Source organism: Thamnophis elegans, chromosome 13, assembly GCF_009769535.1.
Source record: "Thamnophis elegans isolate rThaEle1 chromosome 13, rThaEle1.pri, whole genome shotgun sequence".
NCBI lineage: Eukaryota > Metazoa > Chordata > Lepidosauria > Squamata > Colubridae > Thamnophis > Thamnophis elegans.
Window position 1 is genome coordinate 20,141,158 of NC_045553.1, and position 19,131 is coordinate 20,160,288.

General features: G+C 47.2%; 1 protein-coding gene across 1 annotated transcript in view; it reads right to left on the bottom strand.

The window, feature by feature from the left end:
* Positions 1-585: 585 nt before the first annotated feature.
* Positions 586-19,131, bottom strand: part of GGCX (gamma-glutamyl carboxylase) — a 29,116-nt gene continuing 10,570 nt past the window's right edge. The window contains exons 6-16 of the mRNA XM_032228981.1: positions 14,093-14,171; positions 13,157-13,263; positions 12,876-13,039; positions 11,726-12,003; positions 11,193-11,324; positions 9,466-9,617; positions 8,554-8,723; positions 7,683-7,813; positions 2,664-2,811; positions 2,017-2,212; positions 586-1,548 (exon numbers count right to left, since the gene is read on the bottom strand). Of these exons, the coding sequence (XP_032084872.1) occupies positions 1,401-1,548; positions 2,017-2,212; positions 2,664-2,811; positions 7,683-7,813; positions 8,554-8,723; positions 9,466-9,617; positions 11,193-11,324; positions 11,726-12,003; positions 12,876-13,039; positions 13,157-13,263; positions 14,093-14,171 (1,705 nt within the window). The 3' untranslated portion in view covers positions 586-1,400. The remainder of the gene's footprint in view (positions 1,549-2,016; positions 2,213-2,663; positions 2,812-7,682; positions 7,814-8,553; positions 8,724-9,465; positions 9,618-11,192; positions 11,325-11,725; positions 12,004-12,875; positions 13,040-13,156; positions 13,264-14,092; positions 14,172-19,131) is intronic.

Sequence of the window (19,131 nt, forward strand, 5' to 3'; positions counted from 1 at the left end):
TGCAGGAGAGAAGGAGGAGGATGTAAGAGGGGGAGGGGAAGACACTGACAGGAACCAGAGGTGTCAAATCAGATTAATGCAGCCTCCCCAAGGCTGCTTGGCCTGGGAAAGAATGTGAAACCTCTTCAAGATGACCCTAACATCAAACTGGGATGCTATTGGCCACCCAAAATCTGGACAAGGAGGGAGGGCCACAGACATGTAACATTTGCATGGGAATACTCATAACTGGCCTCACTTTTGCTGCAACCGGTAATCCTTAGCAGAAGAACCTATCACTTCAATCAAATGGGAGTCGAGGGTCTCTTTCCTAGGAACCCAGCTGGGGCAGGTGTAACATTAGGCTAGGAATGTTGGCTCATGAGAGCAACCGAGAGGAGAATCGAGGCATGGGGACAAGCAGCAGCTAACCCCATGGCTGCCACTTGTCCAGCCCAATTCCAAACGGGCCATGGCCCAGGACCAGGTCACGACCCGGGGCTGGGGACCCCTGGTCCATTAGACACCTTGTTTTGACACCTTGAGCTGTTTGGGAAATAAACAAACAAAGGTGGGGTATAAATAAATAAACACACAGAACGCAGAGACTTTTGAACAATGCTGTTTTTAATTAGAAAAATAAGGCTCTTCTTGCCTTAATCCCATGCGATGCAGCCAGCCCTTTCTCTTAGAAAACTCCAAAGAAGGTGGGAATCCCTAGGGGTTTGTGTTGCTAGACCTGGATCTCAAGTGTGGGGTATTATTGGATGGGGACCGTGACTGCACTGCTGCCTTAGAGGGGAAGCTCTGCTTCTGTAACCCACAGAAATGTCAGGGAGCGAGAGGGAGAATTCCAACATCCATGGAGGAGTGAGGCAGCCATTAGGGCTGCTTTTTCTGTCCCTGGCTGGATTCACACATTCCTTCCTCTCCCGCCCACAAGCTGCGTAGCTGGCCACTCAACCGCAAAGAACCGAAACCCCCTGGGCTTATCCAATCAGTCCTCCTAAAGGAACCGCCAGGGTATTCTAAAAGCAGCCCCTCTGCCCAAATCCTTTCTCCCAGCTGCGCGGTGGGATGAGGAGACCCACCCAAGAGAAGACAACTGTTCTCAAAGTGGGATCTCTCATCTCCTTCCATCGCAGAGGGATTATAATTGTGCTGGCCAGCTGAGCCCACCAAACCCTCCCTCCCTCCTCCTTCCTGCAGCGTTTGCTGCAAGGGTTTTAAGCTCTGCTCAGCCCCTCTAGGGCAGGAGAGGGTCACGCTGGCTCAGAGCCCACCCCTCCAATCTCAGAAAGGGAGAAAGGGGCTCTGGCTAAGCAACACAAGGGGACTCCTCAGGCCTGGCTACATCCCTCTGGACTTGGCCCACAGGAAGGCCTTCCGGCTAGTGGTGAGGGTTGAGGTAGTGAGTCACTTCAGAGGTCCGAGCGCTCAGGCCCCTGGGGGGCCGTCTCTTGTGGGGCAGCCTCTTTCATGTTGGCATAGGCCACCTCCTGGGCCAGTTGAGAGAGGGAGGGGCGGCCCAGCACCAGGTTCCGAAGGGAGATGCAGGTCATCAGGAGGCTGTGGGCAAAAGCAGGGACACTGTCAGGAGGAAGCACCCAACACAATCCAAGCTGAGCTTTTGTGTAGACAAACGTGAAGAGCACAAGAGTGGCAAAACAGCACACAAAGTCTGCCTTGGGTTTTGTTTTGTTTTGTTGCTGATAGCTAGACCGGAGAAGATGATACTGGCTAGATTTGCCCAAAATTAGGAGTTAGGCTGGATTTTCATCTGTTAATTTACAGGAAAGGGAGAGATGGTGAAATGGTTTATACTTGGCATGATGAGGGTGGAAGCCACTTTCTTAGAGTTGTTTCCTTGTATTATTCTTTAATTTTCCGTTTTCTTGCAGCTTTTATTCTTGCTTTATATTTTTCTTATAAAGTTTGCATGAACTTTGACTATTTTAATAAAAACTTGTAATAACATTATTTAATACAGAGAGAATGCGGGAAGCACCCAGCAGGACCTTCCCCCCCCCCTCTCACCTCCTGCGGAAAATGAAGTACTTCTTGTTCACGAAATGCTGCAGTCGCTCAGCCAGGGTGGCGTTGCGCCTCCTTTGCCGCTCCTCCATGCGTCGCTGGCGGTGGAGGAAAGCCTCAACGATCGGATCTGCCTGTGTCACGTTTTCCAGAGAATCTTCCAAGATGGGCTGCAACTCTGGTGGGAGAGGCTCTGTTTCTGCGAAGAGGGAAGTGACAAAAACAGAAGGTGAAGCACCTTCTGAAAATCAGGCAAGTACAGAGAATAGAATAACAGAGTTGGAAGGGACCGTGGAGGTCTTCTAGTCCAACCCCATGCCTAGGCAGGAAACCCTACACCACTTCAGACAAATGGCTGTCCAACATCTTCTTAAAAACTTCCAGTGTTGGGGCATTCACAACTGGAGGGAAGCTGTTCCACTGATTAATTGTTCTCACTATCAGGAAGTTTGTCCTTAGTTCTAGGTTGCTTCTTTCCTTTCTATCTATTGCTTCTTGTTCTACCCTAAGGTGCTTTGGAGAATAGCTTGACCCCCTCTTCTTTGGGGCAACCCCTGAGATATTAGAAGACTGCTATCATGAAGTAATATTCATGAGGAGAAAACCACTATGAGGGCTTGTCTGGGCAACCAGCTTTTTTGCAGGCTTACCAGTCCCGTTCTGAACTTTCTCCCGCAACTCCTGAAATTGAGTGAAATTCCGCTCAAGTGCCACCTCCGTTGTGTTGACGTAGATATACATGTAGCAGGAGGGCTCCTGAGAGATCGTGAATACTTTGTGGTACTCCCCAGCTGGCAGCTGTGACCAAGAGAAAAGGGCAGAAAGGCTCTGGGCAGCCAGAGGCAGCTGGGAACAGCCCCGAAGTGGAGTCCCCCTCCCTTCCTTAGTTCCAGGGGACCACCAGTATCTAGGTGAGTAATATGCCTTCCCAAATAGCCCAGCCTGCGAGAGAAACTGGCACCTGAAGATGCAAAGGGCAGCCCGACTCCAACTGGCAACAGGTGGATGGTATTGGGGGCTATAGCTAGCTATGCAGGTGTGTCTATATACAGATGTGCATGTATCTGCAAACAGTAGATCCATATACACACACATGCACACACACATGGGCTTAGGGTGCCATGCTTCTTCCAACCCTTGGAAGACGCTTTCACTGGGCAGGACAGGGAAGCCCCTTCCCCCCACCTTCCCTTCTCTTCCAGCAAAACCACTGACTCTCGCTGCATTGTCATTGGGAATGGGGAAACACAGCATTGTTGAGATGTTTCTTTAAGAAACAAGCGAAACCTTCAACAGGTTCTTTGGCTTGGCAAAGGTTGCCCCGATCTTCCACCTGAGGCTGGAAGGCATCATCCAAGATCTGGCAAAGGCCAGATCTGAAGGTCCTGACCTCTCCTGATCTCTCAGGGTGTTATAAGTCCATGTTCCAGGTAGAACAACCGTTGACTTGCCTGAACGGTCCTTCTATGTGCGCTGCGAGGGGAATCCAAGCATGGGTTAACTTTGTCCATTAGCCTTGAGACTGAGTTATGCAAATTGCTGGCCACGCCTCCTCTGACTGGACTGGTTCAGTTTTGCACGAAGGATCAGCCGATTCGAGAGAAGCAAAAGGAAGACTAGAAGTCAAGGTAAGTCAGGATGTCATAGGAAAACATGGAAGTCCAGGCCCAGAACAGCTGAAACCGAGGGCAAGTTTGGATTCCCCTCCCAGCGCACATAGAAGGACCGTTCAGGTAAGTCAATGGTCGTTCTCCTGTGCGCAGCTTGGGGAATCCAAGTATGGGACATGCCAAAGCAATAGACTTCAGGGGCGGGAGTGAGGCTGGTCTGGTGCCGTAGCCAAAGAAGCTACCCTTTGCAGCACGCGCCGTCCAACGTCCATCTTGTAGTGATGGATAAAGGGTGACGGCGATGACCAGGTCGCTGCCCTGCAGATGTCCTCTGCTGAGGCTTGCATTGCCCAGGCCACCGTTGTGGCCGCACTCCTGGTAGAATGGGGAGTGATGTGACTGGGAACTGGTCGGGACTGACAGTCGTAGACAAGGGCAATACACACCTTCAACCAGCGGCTGATGGTATGCGATAATGCCTTGTGGCCCATGGTGGCAGGTTGGAAGGACACGAACAGGGCCTCTGTCCTTCTGAACGACGCCATGCGTTGCACAAAGCAGTGAAATGAATGACAAACGTCGAGATGATGCCAACGCCATTCTCGGTGGCGAGATGGCCATGGACAGAAATCTGGGAGAGTGATCTCTTGTGACCTGTGGAACCACAAGTTGACTTTTGGAAGAAAGCTTGTGTCCAAACGTAGTACGACCCTGCTCAGATGGAAAATGCAGAGGTCATCCCGGACAGAGAGCGCTGCCAACTCGGACACACGCCTGGCCGATGGGATGGCTTCTAAAAAGATAGTCTTAAGATTCAGTAACTCTTAAGTTGAGTGATACTCTTGAATGATTGCATTTTGAATTTTGGGTATTTGAGGTAGAAATTGAGCCGTTTCAAGTCTAGGATGGCCCGCCATTCTCCCGAGGCCTTGGGAATTAGGAAGAGTATTGAGTAGAAACCTGGACCCTCCTGCCCCCTTGGCACCTGTTCTATTGCTCTGATGGAAATGAGATGCTGGATTTCCGTGTCCATCAGGCACCGCTTTACCTGGCACCTGGGTACCGGACATTTGATGAAACATCTCAGGGGAATGGCCAGGAACTCCAGAGTGAGGCCCAGCCTCACAGTCTGAAGAGCCCAGGCGTCTGAGGTTGTGGTTTCCCATTGGCGGACAAAGGTGGTTAAGCGCCCGCCAATAGGGCCACCCTCTAGCGAGTTACCGGTACCTACGAAAGGACCAGTTGTTGGCGCCATGAAAGGGCCACCGGGTCTGGGCCTGTTGTTGGTGCTGGTTCCTACCTCTGTCCCTAGTATTGGCTCTGTCCTGAAACCTGTCCTGGGACTGAGAAAAAGATCTATTAGATAGGAGGTGTAGGAGAGGGATGAGTACCCCGACTCCCCAAAACGAAAGGGCTGCCTTCGAGGATTCAGTTGTTGCCTCTGATCCATGCGCCTAGCGGTCGAAGGAAGTACCTTTCCTTGTCCCTCGTTTCAATCAGTATAGGACCAGCGCTGCTCCGAATAGGGAACTGCCCTTGAAGGGGGTGGAGGCAAGGCGCCATTTGGATCGTACATCCGCCTGCCAATGGCATAGCCATAACAGGCGACGAGAAGCTATGTTGGATGCCACAGCTCGGGACGCGAACTTGGCCGCATTGAGTGTGGCATCTGAAGAGAATTCTAAGGCCGCCACCAGTTTGACCACATCCTGATGAAGGCGCAAGTCCTCTGGACCAAACCTCTCCTGTAGTTGTCTTAGCAATAGCAATAGCAGTTAGACTTATATACCGCTTCATAGGGCTTTCAGCCCTCTCTAAGCGGTTTACAGTCAGCGTATTGCCCCCAACAACAATCTGGGTTCTCATTTTACCAGCCTCGGAAGGATGGAAGGCTGAGTCAACCCTGAGCCGGTGAGATTTGAACAGCCGAACTGCAAAACTGCAGTCAGCTGAAGTAGCCTGCAGTGCTGCATTTAAGCACTGCGCCACCTCGGCTCTCTGTAAGTCTTAACCAAACTAAGGAAGTTCTATTGAAGAACGAGGCCGCCGTAGTGGCACGCAATGCCCAGAGAGCCGCCTGGTGCGTTTTGCAAATAACGAGCTCCGCCTTGCAATCCTCAGCCTTTAATCACTCCGAAATCTCAGATGGAATGAGGGCCGGGGAAGCCAAGGCCGCTATCAGCGGGTGGGAAACAGTGGGAAACTGCAAAATGGTGTCCAATTCTGGAGTGGAAGCATAAAGCTTTCTATCACCATTGCTAGGGGGCGAGACTGCAGTGGGCTGAGACCATTGTTTTTGGATTACGTCCAGAAACAATTTGGGTGATGGAATAGCCTCTTGTTCTTGTTCAGTAAAAAAGTGCTGTGGGATCAAGGCCCACCTCAACACTGGCCTGGGTGGTTTCTCCCCACAAATTGGAGGTGGCCTTGGCTTTGTAAAGAAGCGATTTGAATAGGGCTGGTTTGAAAAGGCCTGAGAAGGAACTTTATCCTGAACCAGATCTTCATCACCCGATAATTCCAAATCCAAAATCTCACCTTCCTCCCCCAAAACAGACCCCTCGCTGTAGCTGGAAGGCAAGGGAGAAGGGGGATCAGCCTCAGAGGTGGCTAAATCTCTGGCAGAAATCAAATTCCTAGAGTGTTGACTCCTAAGCTGTAATTCTGCATCCACTCCCCTAGATATGGCAGTGGCAATCATGTCCTGAGCCAAGGGGAGAGGTCAAATTCTGAAGTATCCTCTGGTCTGCTGCCAGCAGCCGTGGGAGTAAAGGTGGCTGAGGCCCCTGAACAGGAGGGGGCCGGGGCTGGGCTCAGAAGATCAGGGGAGCCTTGAAGGCCTGAGTCAAGTCCTGCAGTTGTGAGATCCTGAGGGAGAGGGAGGTCTGGGGACCAACCTTGAATTCCAGTTAGGCTGAAGGTAGAAGGCCCTTCAGGCAGCAGGATGGGAGGTGGCCTGGGGGCTGAGGGATCCCTAGGCCCGTTCTTGGTCTTACTGGTGCGCTTAGCGGCCCTGGCAGGAGCCGCTGAGGTGGCATGGGATCTCGTCCTACCCACTCTAGATGAGGCCCCAGTGGCATCAGAGGACAACTCAGGAGACGTGGAAGCCCCAGCGCTGCCCCCAGTAATAGAATGATCCGCCATATAAACTAGGTTGAAAGGGCTCAAGCTCACGTTCACTGAAATACCAAATGCCGATTGCAATTGAAGCAAGAGGCCGTGAGAGATCAAACCCGTGCTCCAGTAGAATGGTGGTAAATCGACCTCTGTGAAGCAATGAATCTGGTGATCCTACATCACTGCGGGCGGAAAAATGAAGCCACGCCCAGCCAGACCGGTTGTCTGGCGTGAAAAAGGCTCCAAAATTGCCACCGCGAGCAACAGCGAAGGCGGGAAATTCAAATTGGCGAGGCACAAAGGCCGTCGCCAGAATGGAGAACGCCTGCCTCAATTCTTGCCAGCAACCGCAGCCACGGCCTCTAGAGACTCCGATGGGATGTCCGGGCTCCACACTTCGTCGAGCAACCTCGAGGGGGGAGAGGGGGGCAGACAGTGGTGAGAGCGGGCGGAGCAGGGCGGCGAACCGATCCCCAACAGCGGCAAGACAACACGAAGGCGGCAAACTGACCTTCCCACAGTAAACAACGGCGCACCCCCACCTCCAACAAGGAGGTTCCCTGGCCCCGAACACCACTGTAACCGAGGAGAAATGAACCCCTTGCAGAGATATTTACCCTGAAGGGAACTCAATCCAGTGAAGTGGAATCCAAGCTGAAATAATAATAATGAATTGGTCTAGTAACCTAGAGAGAATTATTTTGCGTCTCTTTAGGCTGGACTGAGTTAAAAAACTGAACCAGTCCAGTCAGAGGAGGCGTGGCCAGCAATTTACATAACTCAGTCTCAAGGCTAATGGACAAGTTAACCTATGCTTGGATTCCCCAAGCAGCGCACAGGAGAAGTGGGGGAGGTGGTGTTACCTATTTCCCCTCTTCTTTATCAGTGCATCAACTGCACAGAAAAATGTTCTCCTCGCATGACATTCAGCCTGGCCCTCACCTGGATCTTCTCTCCCTCCTGCAGTGAATAATTCTTCTGCGAACTGACCACCTCCACATTGACTTCCCCTTTCAGCAGATGGAGACTGGTGTTGCCGAGGTCCTCACTCACAAAGTTCTCCAGGTGTAGCCCTGCCATGGGATGGGATGGACGCCCAAAAGGTCAACAGCAAAGGCCACGGAAGTACCGGGGTCCCCAGTTCTTCCCACATCTTAGCAGCTCCCCCAGCGAACAAGAGTTAGCCCTGTTTAGCCCCGGCCTGTTACTTCCTTTGGAAAGTCTGCCAAACCATATTTGAGACTTCTTCATTGGGAAGTGACAAGGAAGAGGGTTGCTGGAGGCAAACTGGAATAAGGAAGCATGGAGTCTCTTTCTTTTTTTTTTTAAACTTTGCTAAAGAAACATAGGATAGAAAATTGTGGATTTATTTTGCTGTCTTTAAGTAAGCTCTTTTGTTGTGGGTGGCTGAATTTTTTCTTATTTTTATGAATTCTGATTGGCCAGGAACGATTTATTGAAAAATCTACTCTTCAACGACAAGGGGGAGCTATGGAGGTGGAGAAACATGGATTGGACCACATTGTCGGAGGTGTTTGAAAAATAATTAAATAAAACCCAAAGGTACTTTTTTTTCAAGAGGCAACTGGATTTTCTGGGTTTTCTTTGAAGACATTTCGCTTCTCATCCCAGAAGTCCCATTGAAGCAGCAGCCACAGTTTCTACAGGGCACAAGCCTTTCTCTGAGGTCCCAAGTTCGGTTTCCACCCCAAGGATTCAGCTGAAAGCCTTCTTCCTCAAGCCATGCCCACCCCACGCACATGGCTTAAAATGAAGGTCCAGTTCTTAAGAGAACAGAAGAGCAATTCGGCACCTGGGAAATCTGCAATGAAGACAACCTCGGTTTGGTTGTCCAGCGTCTTTTCAATCTCCGTCAGTTTGGTCCTCCAGGATGACAGATCAATGAGAAGAGGCTTCAGCCACGGGGTCTTCTGGAAGGGGGACCAGTGAGCTTGGACGATGTCAGTGTTTGGATCAAAGAGCCTGGGGAAAATAGGAGTGAGAGAAATACAAAATCCAGGGGAAACTGGCCCATGGATCAGTAGGAAGAATCAGTCCATCTGCCTCTTTGCCTCTTCTAAACCCATGAAGCTCCCGTATTTCCATCTATCATTTTCGTGAATAGATTATAAGCCAGGGATTATGCCAATGTATCAAATAAAACATTAATATGATCATAGGCCACCAGAAAGAGGATGTGATACAAACAACTGATAATTATTAAAAAGCAAAAAATATTAAAACAAAACTTAAAATTAAAAAACAAAAATACATTTTTAAAGAGGAGTGTGTCTGTGTGTGCATGCTAAAAATCTATGGGGAGGCGTAAAACATTAGATAAATGCAAAAACTAATGTTTATAGTTTATATATTTTATAGTATATTTCACACACACACACACACACACACACACACACACACAGTGGTGCCAGTTGGCCTAACTTTATGTTTTAAACATTATCCAAGATTTGATCTCTGTTCCTTTTTAGAACTGAATGGGAAGCAACATCCCCATCTCTAGTCAACCCCAACCTTTTCTCATAACCTGCCCAAATTTTCAGTAATCCCAATTTTGCAACTTCTATGTTTCCACGTGACAAATTCCGAAAAGTACCCTTTGCCTGGAAGCAACATTTCTTCGAAGATTCTGGTTTTTTTAAAAAACAAATCCATGTAATAATTGGCCCAGTGTGCAGATCCGTGTGCCTGTGGGTGTCCCACTAACCTTTGCTGGAAACGATCGTTGATGGAAACCCAAACATCAAAGTAGATCTCTGGTTCCGAGACATTGTAATCACGCAACAGATGACTGAGGCAAGTGGCATACTGCTTCAGCATGTCTGCATGGTCCTTCCAGCGCCGGCTCTGTGTGAAGACCTGCTCCAATATACACAGATCTCAGCTGGAAAACAGGTGCGCAGGTGGCAGAAGGAAGGGCAACAGAGGAGGGGAAAGAAAGAAGGAGGCACAGCATTGGATGGGTCATTGAGCAGAGGCTGGGGCTCAGACTTCTCAGTCCAAATCAGAAGGGTTACTTCCGATCTCAAAGGCAATCAACATACTTCACTGAGACATTTTGTCCTGACTGCTAAATGGCGTTTTTGTAGGATATGGAGCTTTGTTCCACAGGAAAGCTAGAAGGAACAAGAGTCTCAATTATAGGTTGCCCAGTCGAAAATTGTGGAGGGAGGAACAGGACATCTATTTACTCAGCCTATATTTAGATATAACTATGTATAGACTGACCAACGACTCTGTCTTCTGGGATAGGCAAATCCTCCCCCTCTTCCATCAATAGGAACATGTGCATTCTGTCACAGTCCACTGGATGGAAACTCCCAGGATGGCTCCAATTAACACACAATTGCCCTCAACCTTTATGCTGGTATGATTCTCCTTAGGATCATACAAGATGATACAACTGGCCCTCAGAAGGAAATGGCCTGACGTTTAAGCCGCCCTTCAGAAAGGGCTGTGGCCCTAGGGACCATATTGCAATCGATGCAGGACCATGGAAAAATCTCAAGACTATCAAAAGAACATCTGCCTTGCTGACTATAAGAAAGCCTTCAATTGTGTTTTGTCAAACTATGAAAACCTCCAGTAGATCAGGGGGTGCCAACAAATCTGGTGAAGTTGGAGCTTCATGTGCGTGCGCATGAGTGTTCAGGAGCTCAGACACAAAGCTCGCAGAGAAAACTTTCCCAGTTCCAGAGATTCAACTAGGAGAGATATTTTGGCCAAGATGTTTTATTTCAGACTTATTCTCTAGCGTCAGCAAGCCAGAGAACAAATTGGAAATACTGTAAAACTGCCCTTCTGGCATCAGCCACGAGAGAGAGAGAGAACTGGTTCTTCACTGGGCTAATTTACACTGCTCGCTCCTACAACCCATCCTTTAGGAGAACAAAATCCCTTGGGTTATATTATTATTATATGAAGGAGCTAAATAATCTGGAAAAGACTCGTTAGGAGCCCATTAAATAAAGGGAACAAAGAAGGAGTAGCAGGAGTGGAAACAAGGAAAGGAAAATCTTAACAAAGTTGTTCAATTTCTTGGATCCATGATATATACACATATATATACATACATACATACACACACACATATATATTGAGAAGGTCGGTCAGCCTTTGGATCCAAGAACGGACATAAAATTGTACCAAAAGTCACAACCTCTGCAGGCACCAATGGGAAGGTTTTCCAACCACTAAAGGAGTTGTCTCCCCAAACACAACCTTTGCCCATTTATTGCTTCTGCATAGAAAGTTGTACAGACTCCATCACACTCATAACACATGGCTGTTTTACAAATACTCATGCAGCAGGCAACCTGACATGTTGCCAACTGCTGCATGGCACAGAAGAAACATTCACACCCTTGTTTGAAGGAGCCATTGTTACGCCAGATGGTATCATTTCAGTGCCCATTGAAAGAAAGAGAGACTGACCCCAGGGTTCAAGTAGCCAACCTCCCCAGTGCGACCATCACGATAAGTAATCTTCACGTGTTGGTGGGAGCGTGAATGAACCATCATGTCCCACGAGTAGCCGTACAGCCCATTTGTCCAGTTGTTGTAGCCCTGCAGGGAGAATGGTTAAGGGGAGAGATGACATTCCCACAATGAGAAGCACCTTCTATCCTTCTAATGCCTTGCAGAATCTCCAACTTCCCTTAGACTCCTTGCGGCTCCTTGGGGTACTAAAACTATATGGAACTGGGACTCAACCACGCAGCTTTGATGCAAGTTTAACTAGTGGTCTCCCACACAAGTTCAGGACCCGCCCTTGCTCTTCCGTGGCTGGAATCCTACTATGAGGAGGACACCCAAGTTTCTCTGAGGGGCTCCATTTTTTTACGTCCATTGGTGAGCTCCACCTTCTCAGGACCAGAACTATGGAAAATGTCATCATTCAAATACCACCCATTGTAAATCTTTTGTTCAAAAGCCACTTATACAAAAATACTTAGGTTCTTTCTCACCTTGGTAATAAAGTGTGAGTAAGGTAGGAAGAACTGCTCCAAGATATACAGAACAGTAAAAACGGCGCCCAGCTTCTGCCGCAGCCCCAATTTCTTAGCTGCTCCCTTGGGCCTTTGTTGTTCCATTTCCAGGTAAACACACTCCAGACTCCGCTGCGGAGGCTTGGTAAGTGGTAGAAACATTTGGAACCAGGCAGGGAAGCAGGCAATCAGTCGACGTGGCCAGTCTGGATAGCAGAAGAGTGGGCTGGTGGCCAGCATGGTGAAAGGAAACATGCCTTTGGGATGAAATGGGAGTATGATGGAAGGACAGAGTTGGGCTCTGGTCACTCAAAAGACAGATCATCTGCTGTGCATACATAAACATCTGGACACCCAGCATCTTCAGGTGTGCTCAGGAGAGACTCCTGTTGAAATTATTTCTGGTCATGCGGGCAACCCATACCAAGATTTATTTAAAACTTTTGTCAAATTCATTACCCTCCTTTCCTCCAAGGGCTTAAGGCAGAGTCTTCAGACTTGGCCACTTGAAGACTTGTGGACTTCAATTCCCAGAATTCCCCAGACAGCATCACTTACTCTCTTGTAATCCCTTCCTCTGCAATCTCTCCACTTATATCAGAGATCTTCAAACTTGGGAGAATTCTGGGAGTTGAAGTCCACAAGTCTTAAAGTTGCCAAGTTCGGGGATTCCTGGCTTAAGGCATCTCAGGTGGGCATCTCCCTACCCTTTATCCCCAAAAGACCATCTCTGTGAGGCGGACTGGGCTGAGCGCGACTGCCTCAATGACAACCACAATTGTAGGCTGAACCGAATTTGCGTCTTCTAAGTTTCAACCCAAGGCATTATCGCTACAAAAAGTGGCATTGGCTTTCCTTTAAACATACACTAAATCTGTACCAGCAAACAATGCTATATCAGATAATCCGCCTTTAACAAAAGCTTCTTTGCCTAATCTTGCAGAAGGGATCATTGTTCATTCAAGGTGAGCAGTTTTTTCAGGCTTTGGTTAACCACTCCTCGCAAAAACAGACCAGAACAAAAGTCCAATCTTAACCCTTTTTAACATAATCCTTATTACACAACACCCTCCTTTAATAAGTTCTCCTGTGGCTTCTTAAAGAAACACTTGGATCCTGCAGAACTTACCAATACTGAAAAGTTGGGAATTCATACAGTGGAAGTAGGAGACGAAGAAAAGGGCAAAGGGACGGGTAGCATCCAGGAACAGCAGGAAGCCAGCCGTAAGGTCCAACACAAGCCCTCCGCCATGCACCACCAATAAACTGGTCAGTTCCTCTGACATCAACAACCTGAGAGACCAGACAGAGGCCTTCATCCAAAGTTGCAACGTCCAGGAGGGAGGAAGAGGCAGGAACCGAATTCTCCAACCCACCTGTGGCTTTCTCTGCCCGATTTCCATCACTCACCTGAAAGGGCTGAAGAGCCAATGCCTCCCAAGGGAGCCCATGGAGTAGCCCTCCACCCAGTCGGCATCCAGCTTCTTGATGCCCGCAATGAAATAAACAATGAAGATCTGTTCAGAAAGAAAGGCAACAAACGTGGCACTCCGAGGCAAACTAGTTGGCAAAACTCACCAAGCAGCAGCCGGCAACTCACTAGCTGCTGTTTCCAAACCAGCTTCCAAGTTACAACGTCCTGCAAAATTTCCACGGTCAATTTCACCTCTCAAACTTCTTCAGCCACAAATGACACCCCCTCCCCCCAAAAAAAACCCCACAGGAGTTTGGAATGCCACACTGAAAGGCATGGGAACCAGAACTTAAAAGTAGAACTTAGAGTAACTTTGTGGTTCCTTTGAATGTCCACTGATCGGCATACATTACAATGAAATTTCATTGCACGCAGTTCTCAAAGGGTCACCTCCTCCCATATACACAACATGAACATGACAAAATAAATGAATACAGAATTACGCACATGCCCACATATATTATATGACACAGATAAACAACACAGATGGGGCAAGGATGAGACAAATGGTAAATTTCATTTCATGCTGTTCACCTCCACATTTAACCTAAAATTAAATAGTAGCTCCCAATATATGTAACAATGTATCTATTCTGTAATCTTAAACATTATAACTGGATGGCAACTCTGACAGGGCCTCTCATCAGCCTACGAACCCAGAATCGCGGAGAGGTAGCCCTGGCTCCTTCCCTTCCTCCAGGCTTTCTCTGGGTCTACATTAGAGCTGTGGCTTCCCCATTTCCAAATGGCCTCCTGAGACTCTGGTGCCAGCATGCAATGCAGAGCAACCAACGCCAGCTGGGAGCTGTTCACTAGCCCTGTTTGCTCTTAGAGGGAACCAAGATCAAAGACGGCGCAGCTCCGGAGAATACCTGCATACGAAGAACGGTGTAATTCCACAAAGGGACATGAGCGTTTCTCTTCCGTGGATGCCAGAGACCATCAACAGACCTGAGGAAACGAAGCTCATTAGCAAGAGTAGGAACTGGAGGCAATCTTGAAAAGCAACTAACCCTCCAGTAATCTCTGGAAAAAGCTTTGGGTGAAGATCTTGAACATTGCCTCAATCATCCTCATTCTAAACAGCACAGAATAACCAACAGGCACAAAAAATCAGGACCATTCATAAGGTTGAAGAATGAAAGATCTAAATGATATATGCCTATACGCATATATTATATGCCCAGTCAACTAAAGTTCAGCATTAAATTGGCGCCAGATAAATGTCAATGAAATTCAGGAAAGTTTGGACTTGGAGCTCTTATGGGAACATGCTTAACTCTGTCCCCAGCTCTGCCTGGTCTTCTACATTCACCTCACTGAAGCACAAAGTTTAGTAACGGTTTTGTTTTATTGAAAGTCAGTATTGGTTTTTAGGTCAAAATTAGAAGACAACAGCATTAATTTCCTCGGTCACCCAGAAAAGGTAAGAAACCACCTTTCTCCATGGTTTGAAGGTGCTCATCTACAGAATATTAGGATTTCATGCACTTAGGTTTACTTGAGATTCATCTCTAGCTCATGTGAAAATGCAGAAAAATGTGATCACAAGCTGGAAAGGCCTGCCAGGAAGATAATGCAGATACTGGGAAGAAGTCCAGTTATGGAATTAGCTGGTGGCAAGGAAAAATAGGGACAAGATGAGAATCCGGAAGGAAAATTCCCGCCATCCAATCTGTCTCTATACTCAAGTTCTCAAGGGATGGGAGAAAGCTTCAACTTTGAAAACCAGTTTCAGTTTCGATATAACAGAATAACAGAGTTGGGTTAGACCAGGGGTGTCAAGCTCAATTTCACTGAGTGCCACATGTGGGTTGTGTTTGACCGGGGGGGGGGGAGTTGGGGTGGCCAGAGGGGGGTGTAGCCATCTCTCCTGTGGGTGTGGGTGCCTGTAGTGGCTGGAGCGCTTTGCCAGTGAAAACAGGCTCCCGAGCTCTGTTTTCGGTTGCCACAGCCTCCTGCAACCCTCTGCCAGTGAAAATGGAGCTCAGGAGGGCCACATGCAGCCCTCCCAAGCTCCATTTTCACTGGCAGAGGGTTGCAGGAGGCTGTGGCAGCCGAAAACAGAGCTCAGAAGCCCATTTTTGCTAACAGAAGCACTGTGGGCCGGTCCTTCGCTGTTTCCAGTGCAGTTCCGCAGGCCAGATCTAAGTACCCTGTGAGCTGGATCCGGCCTCAGGGCCTTGAGTTTGACCCCCCTCCCCAGTCCATTTGCAATCATGGCGAATATCTGTAACTTGCATGCAGGATGAGGGTGAAAGTTAATTCTCCAGAACTTCTGGGTTGGTTTCTGAACATTTCATTACCAAGCTAGGTAATACCTTCAGGGGAGTTTAGGGCGCGTCAGTGTTGGTGTTCTTCTGCTTATAAGGGCTTCAGGTAGGACTTCCGGTCTGGCGTCACGCTGGAACGGGCTGCTGACAGACTCTCTGTTCGGTTCGCCCGGTCTTTCCACGAGCGTGGCCGTAATAGGCAAGGTCCCTTCGAGGTGCGAGGACCTTTGGAGAGGGGAAACTTCTGTGCAGTGGAGGGTGAAAGGCGATCTCCCCCCATGAAGCAAGAGGCTCCCTCAGAGTTCGTGCAAAAGAGGTCGGCTGATTAATGGCCGACCAGAAGACGTGACTGCCAGCCACTAATAAGGAAGGGAGAGACAGCAGCAGGGAACATAGCGGATCGAATGACGGTAATCACAAGATCTGACTTAAAAGCCTAAATCTAAAAGATAAACAACTTAACTGCAATAAATACAGATATGTGTGTGGGCGCATTTATCTGCAGCGGCTATTAAATACAAACAGAAAACTTTTGTGAAAGCTGATTGACGTAGTGGATAGAAGAAGACTGAGGCTTTGGACTATTTAAATTTGAGGATTAACAGAGGACGAGACGGAGGAGAGAAAGGCAGTCAGCTGGATTTGCCTGCCTGGGAAAAAGGGAAGAAGCTTAATCACAAGGGTTTGAAGTACGCGGTGTCATATTACAGCCAGAGACAGCAGAAGGAAAACACTACATTGACAACAGGAAGAGATTGATGGGTGAGTTCTAAATACTTCCTGGCCTCTCCTGCACCCTGTCGTATCACGCTGAAACGTTTCTCTTCCTGACTCTCCCAGATACTATAGAATTAGCTGAGCCTATATTTCACAGCCCTGCTCCAGCTTAATTACCTTGTATGTACCCCGGGCTCTGTATAACTACTCAAACAGCATTCAGAAGGTACTAGACTTACACCTTAAAGGGGAAGAGCTGAATCAAAGCAAATGGCAACAAAAACAGTAACTTTAATTAAAGGGAGTAAAAAGCAAACTCCCCTATCTACCCCGGTGAGGGAAAAGTCCCCTGAGGGCAGGCAAGCGGGAGATAAGGCAGCCCCAACCCTACAAGACCAGGTAGTAACAATGGACTCCCTACAAGAGGCAATATTGAAGATGGGTGAAAGTGTCACCAAAGGCCTGGAGGGAGTAAAGAATGAAATGCATGAAGTAAGAAACAATATGGGAAAAATTGAGGAACGTATAGGAGTAATACAAACAGCGCTGCTGAAAAATGAGCAGGAAATTCAAAATGTTAAGGGGAGAACGGAAATAGCGGAAAAAAGGATAGACAAAGTAGAGGACAATCTGGAATCTATAAACTCAAGCCTGGAGGAGGCCATCCTCCAGCTAGAATTAGAGCGATCAGCATATTATTTAAGACTACAAAACGTGGAGGAAGCAAAAGATGAAAACCTCCGGGAGCTGATTGGAGAAAGCCTGGGATTAGTCCTCGGCAGGCCGAAAAAAGAGGTTATTAATGATCTGGACGAAGCCTATAGAGTCAATACAGGCTTCGCGAGACGCCACCGGCTTCCGAGGGAGATCCATGTGAGGGTGTTGAGAAGACAGCTGAGAGAGGACATTCTAAGTACAATAAGAGGGGACTCTCTAACATACAAGGGTAAAGAAATTCTCATCTTAAAACAGACTCCACGGAGAGTCAGAGAGAAGAGAAGGAAATACAACTTCCTCTCCACACGTTTAAACAGAGACAGAATCCAGTTCAGATGGCTCCTTCCAGAAGGAATGTTGATAACATGGAGGGAAAAGAAATACCGGATAGATACCTTGGCGAAAGCTCAAGAATTCCAGGAACTTTTACTAGCAGAAGATGAGAGATTTAATAAAGAAGGACTTTTAAGACAGGAGGACACTATAATTGAAACTCAACCAGAGGGGCGGGGGCCAGGAGAGGCCAGAGAACGAGAGAGATATGGCAGAGAAGATTCGAGAGCAAGGTCACCCATCGAGACACGATCCAAAGGCGCCCTCAAAGCGAATAACGTGTAAGGGAATTGAAGAATGGGAAACGAATGTACTATCAGCAAATGTAAATGGTCTTAACATAACTTCCAAAAGAAAACGTGTACTGTTGGATCTAGTGAAACAAAAGTTAGATGTAATCTGTCTTCAGGAAACCCACATTAAAGAAAAGTACAATAACCTGTTGGTCTGTCCAAAACTAGGTAAAACATTCTGCTCGTCAGCACAAACCAGAAAAAGAGGAATTGTGATGTATATAAAAGAATGGTTGAACCCCAAATTAATACATGCAGACAAAGACGGTAGGGTATTAATGGTGGAGATAATTAATGGTGGGAAAAAATTTTTACTAGTTGGAATCTATGCCCCAAATCAAAAACAAGAGAGATTTTATATTAATCTATATAAGAGGATAAATGAAATAGAGTGGCAAAATATATGTATTCTAGGGGATTTCAACGCTATAGCAGACAGTAAGATGGACTATAAGGGTACTCACAAGAAAAGCACAAGAAGGAAACTACCGTCTGCCTATGTAAATATGGTGAAGGATTTAGATCTTTATGATGTCTGGCGAGCAATGAATGACAAGATGCAACAGTACACGTTTTACTCCCATCCACATAATTCATGGTCCCGTATCGACATGGTTTGGTCAAACTCGGAGCTACTCATGGATACTGTAAATATTGAAATAACAACCAACAAGTGGGCCGACCATCACCCAGTCTTATGGCAATGGAAAGGGAAGGCAAGGATAAAAGCTAGGTGGACATTAAACCAGAACATACTACAAGAGAAACAATTTGTACAACAAATAGAAAAGGAATTGGGCTACTTCTTCAAAGAAAACTGTAAAGAGCAGACCTCAATACAAAATGTTTGGGACACGATGAAGGCAGTTGTGAGGGGAATATCCATAGCCTATATAATAAGAAGAAACAAAATGCACAGGGAAAAACTTAATACACTGAACAAAGAATTAAGAGAGACGGAACTGCTGACCCAGAAAGAGCCAGAAAATAGTAGACACAGGGAAAAAGGAGAGTTAATTAAACACCAAATAAATTTGATCTCTCAAGAGGAAATAGCACAAAACATTAAGAGAATGAAGCAGAATCATTTTGAACATGCAAATAAAACTGGGAGATGGTTGGCCCACAAAATAAGAAAGGAGAAGGTCAAAAGAATTATTAAACAACTGTATGACGAGGAGGGGAATTTGAAACAAGAAATAGGAGAAAAGAAAAAGATAGTACAGAACTATTATAGGAAACTATATAAACAAGACGAAATTAATGAACAAGACATTAGAAAATACCTTATAAAGCAGAAGCTTCCAGTCTTGTTGGAGGAGATGAGAGAGATGCTCGATAAAGAAATCACACAAGAAGAACTGAAAAAGGCCATTCAAAAACAAAAAAACAATAAAACACCTGGGCCGGATGGGCTTCCGTCGGAAATATATAAAAAACTTCAAAATACCATAGAAGACAAATTATTAGAACTATGTAATGAGGCACTACAAAATGGTAGGGTCCCAAAATCATGGGGGGAAGCTTACATCACCCTAATACCAAAGGAAGAGGCGGACAGTAGCAAGGTCCAAAATT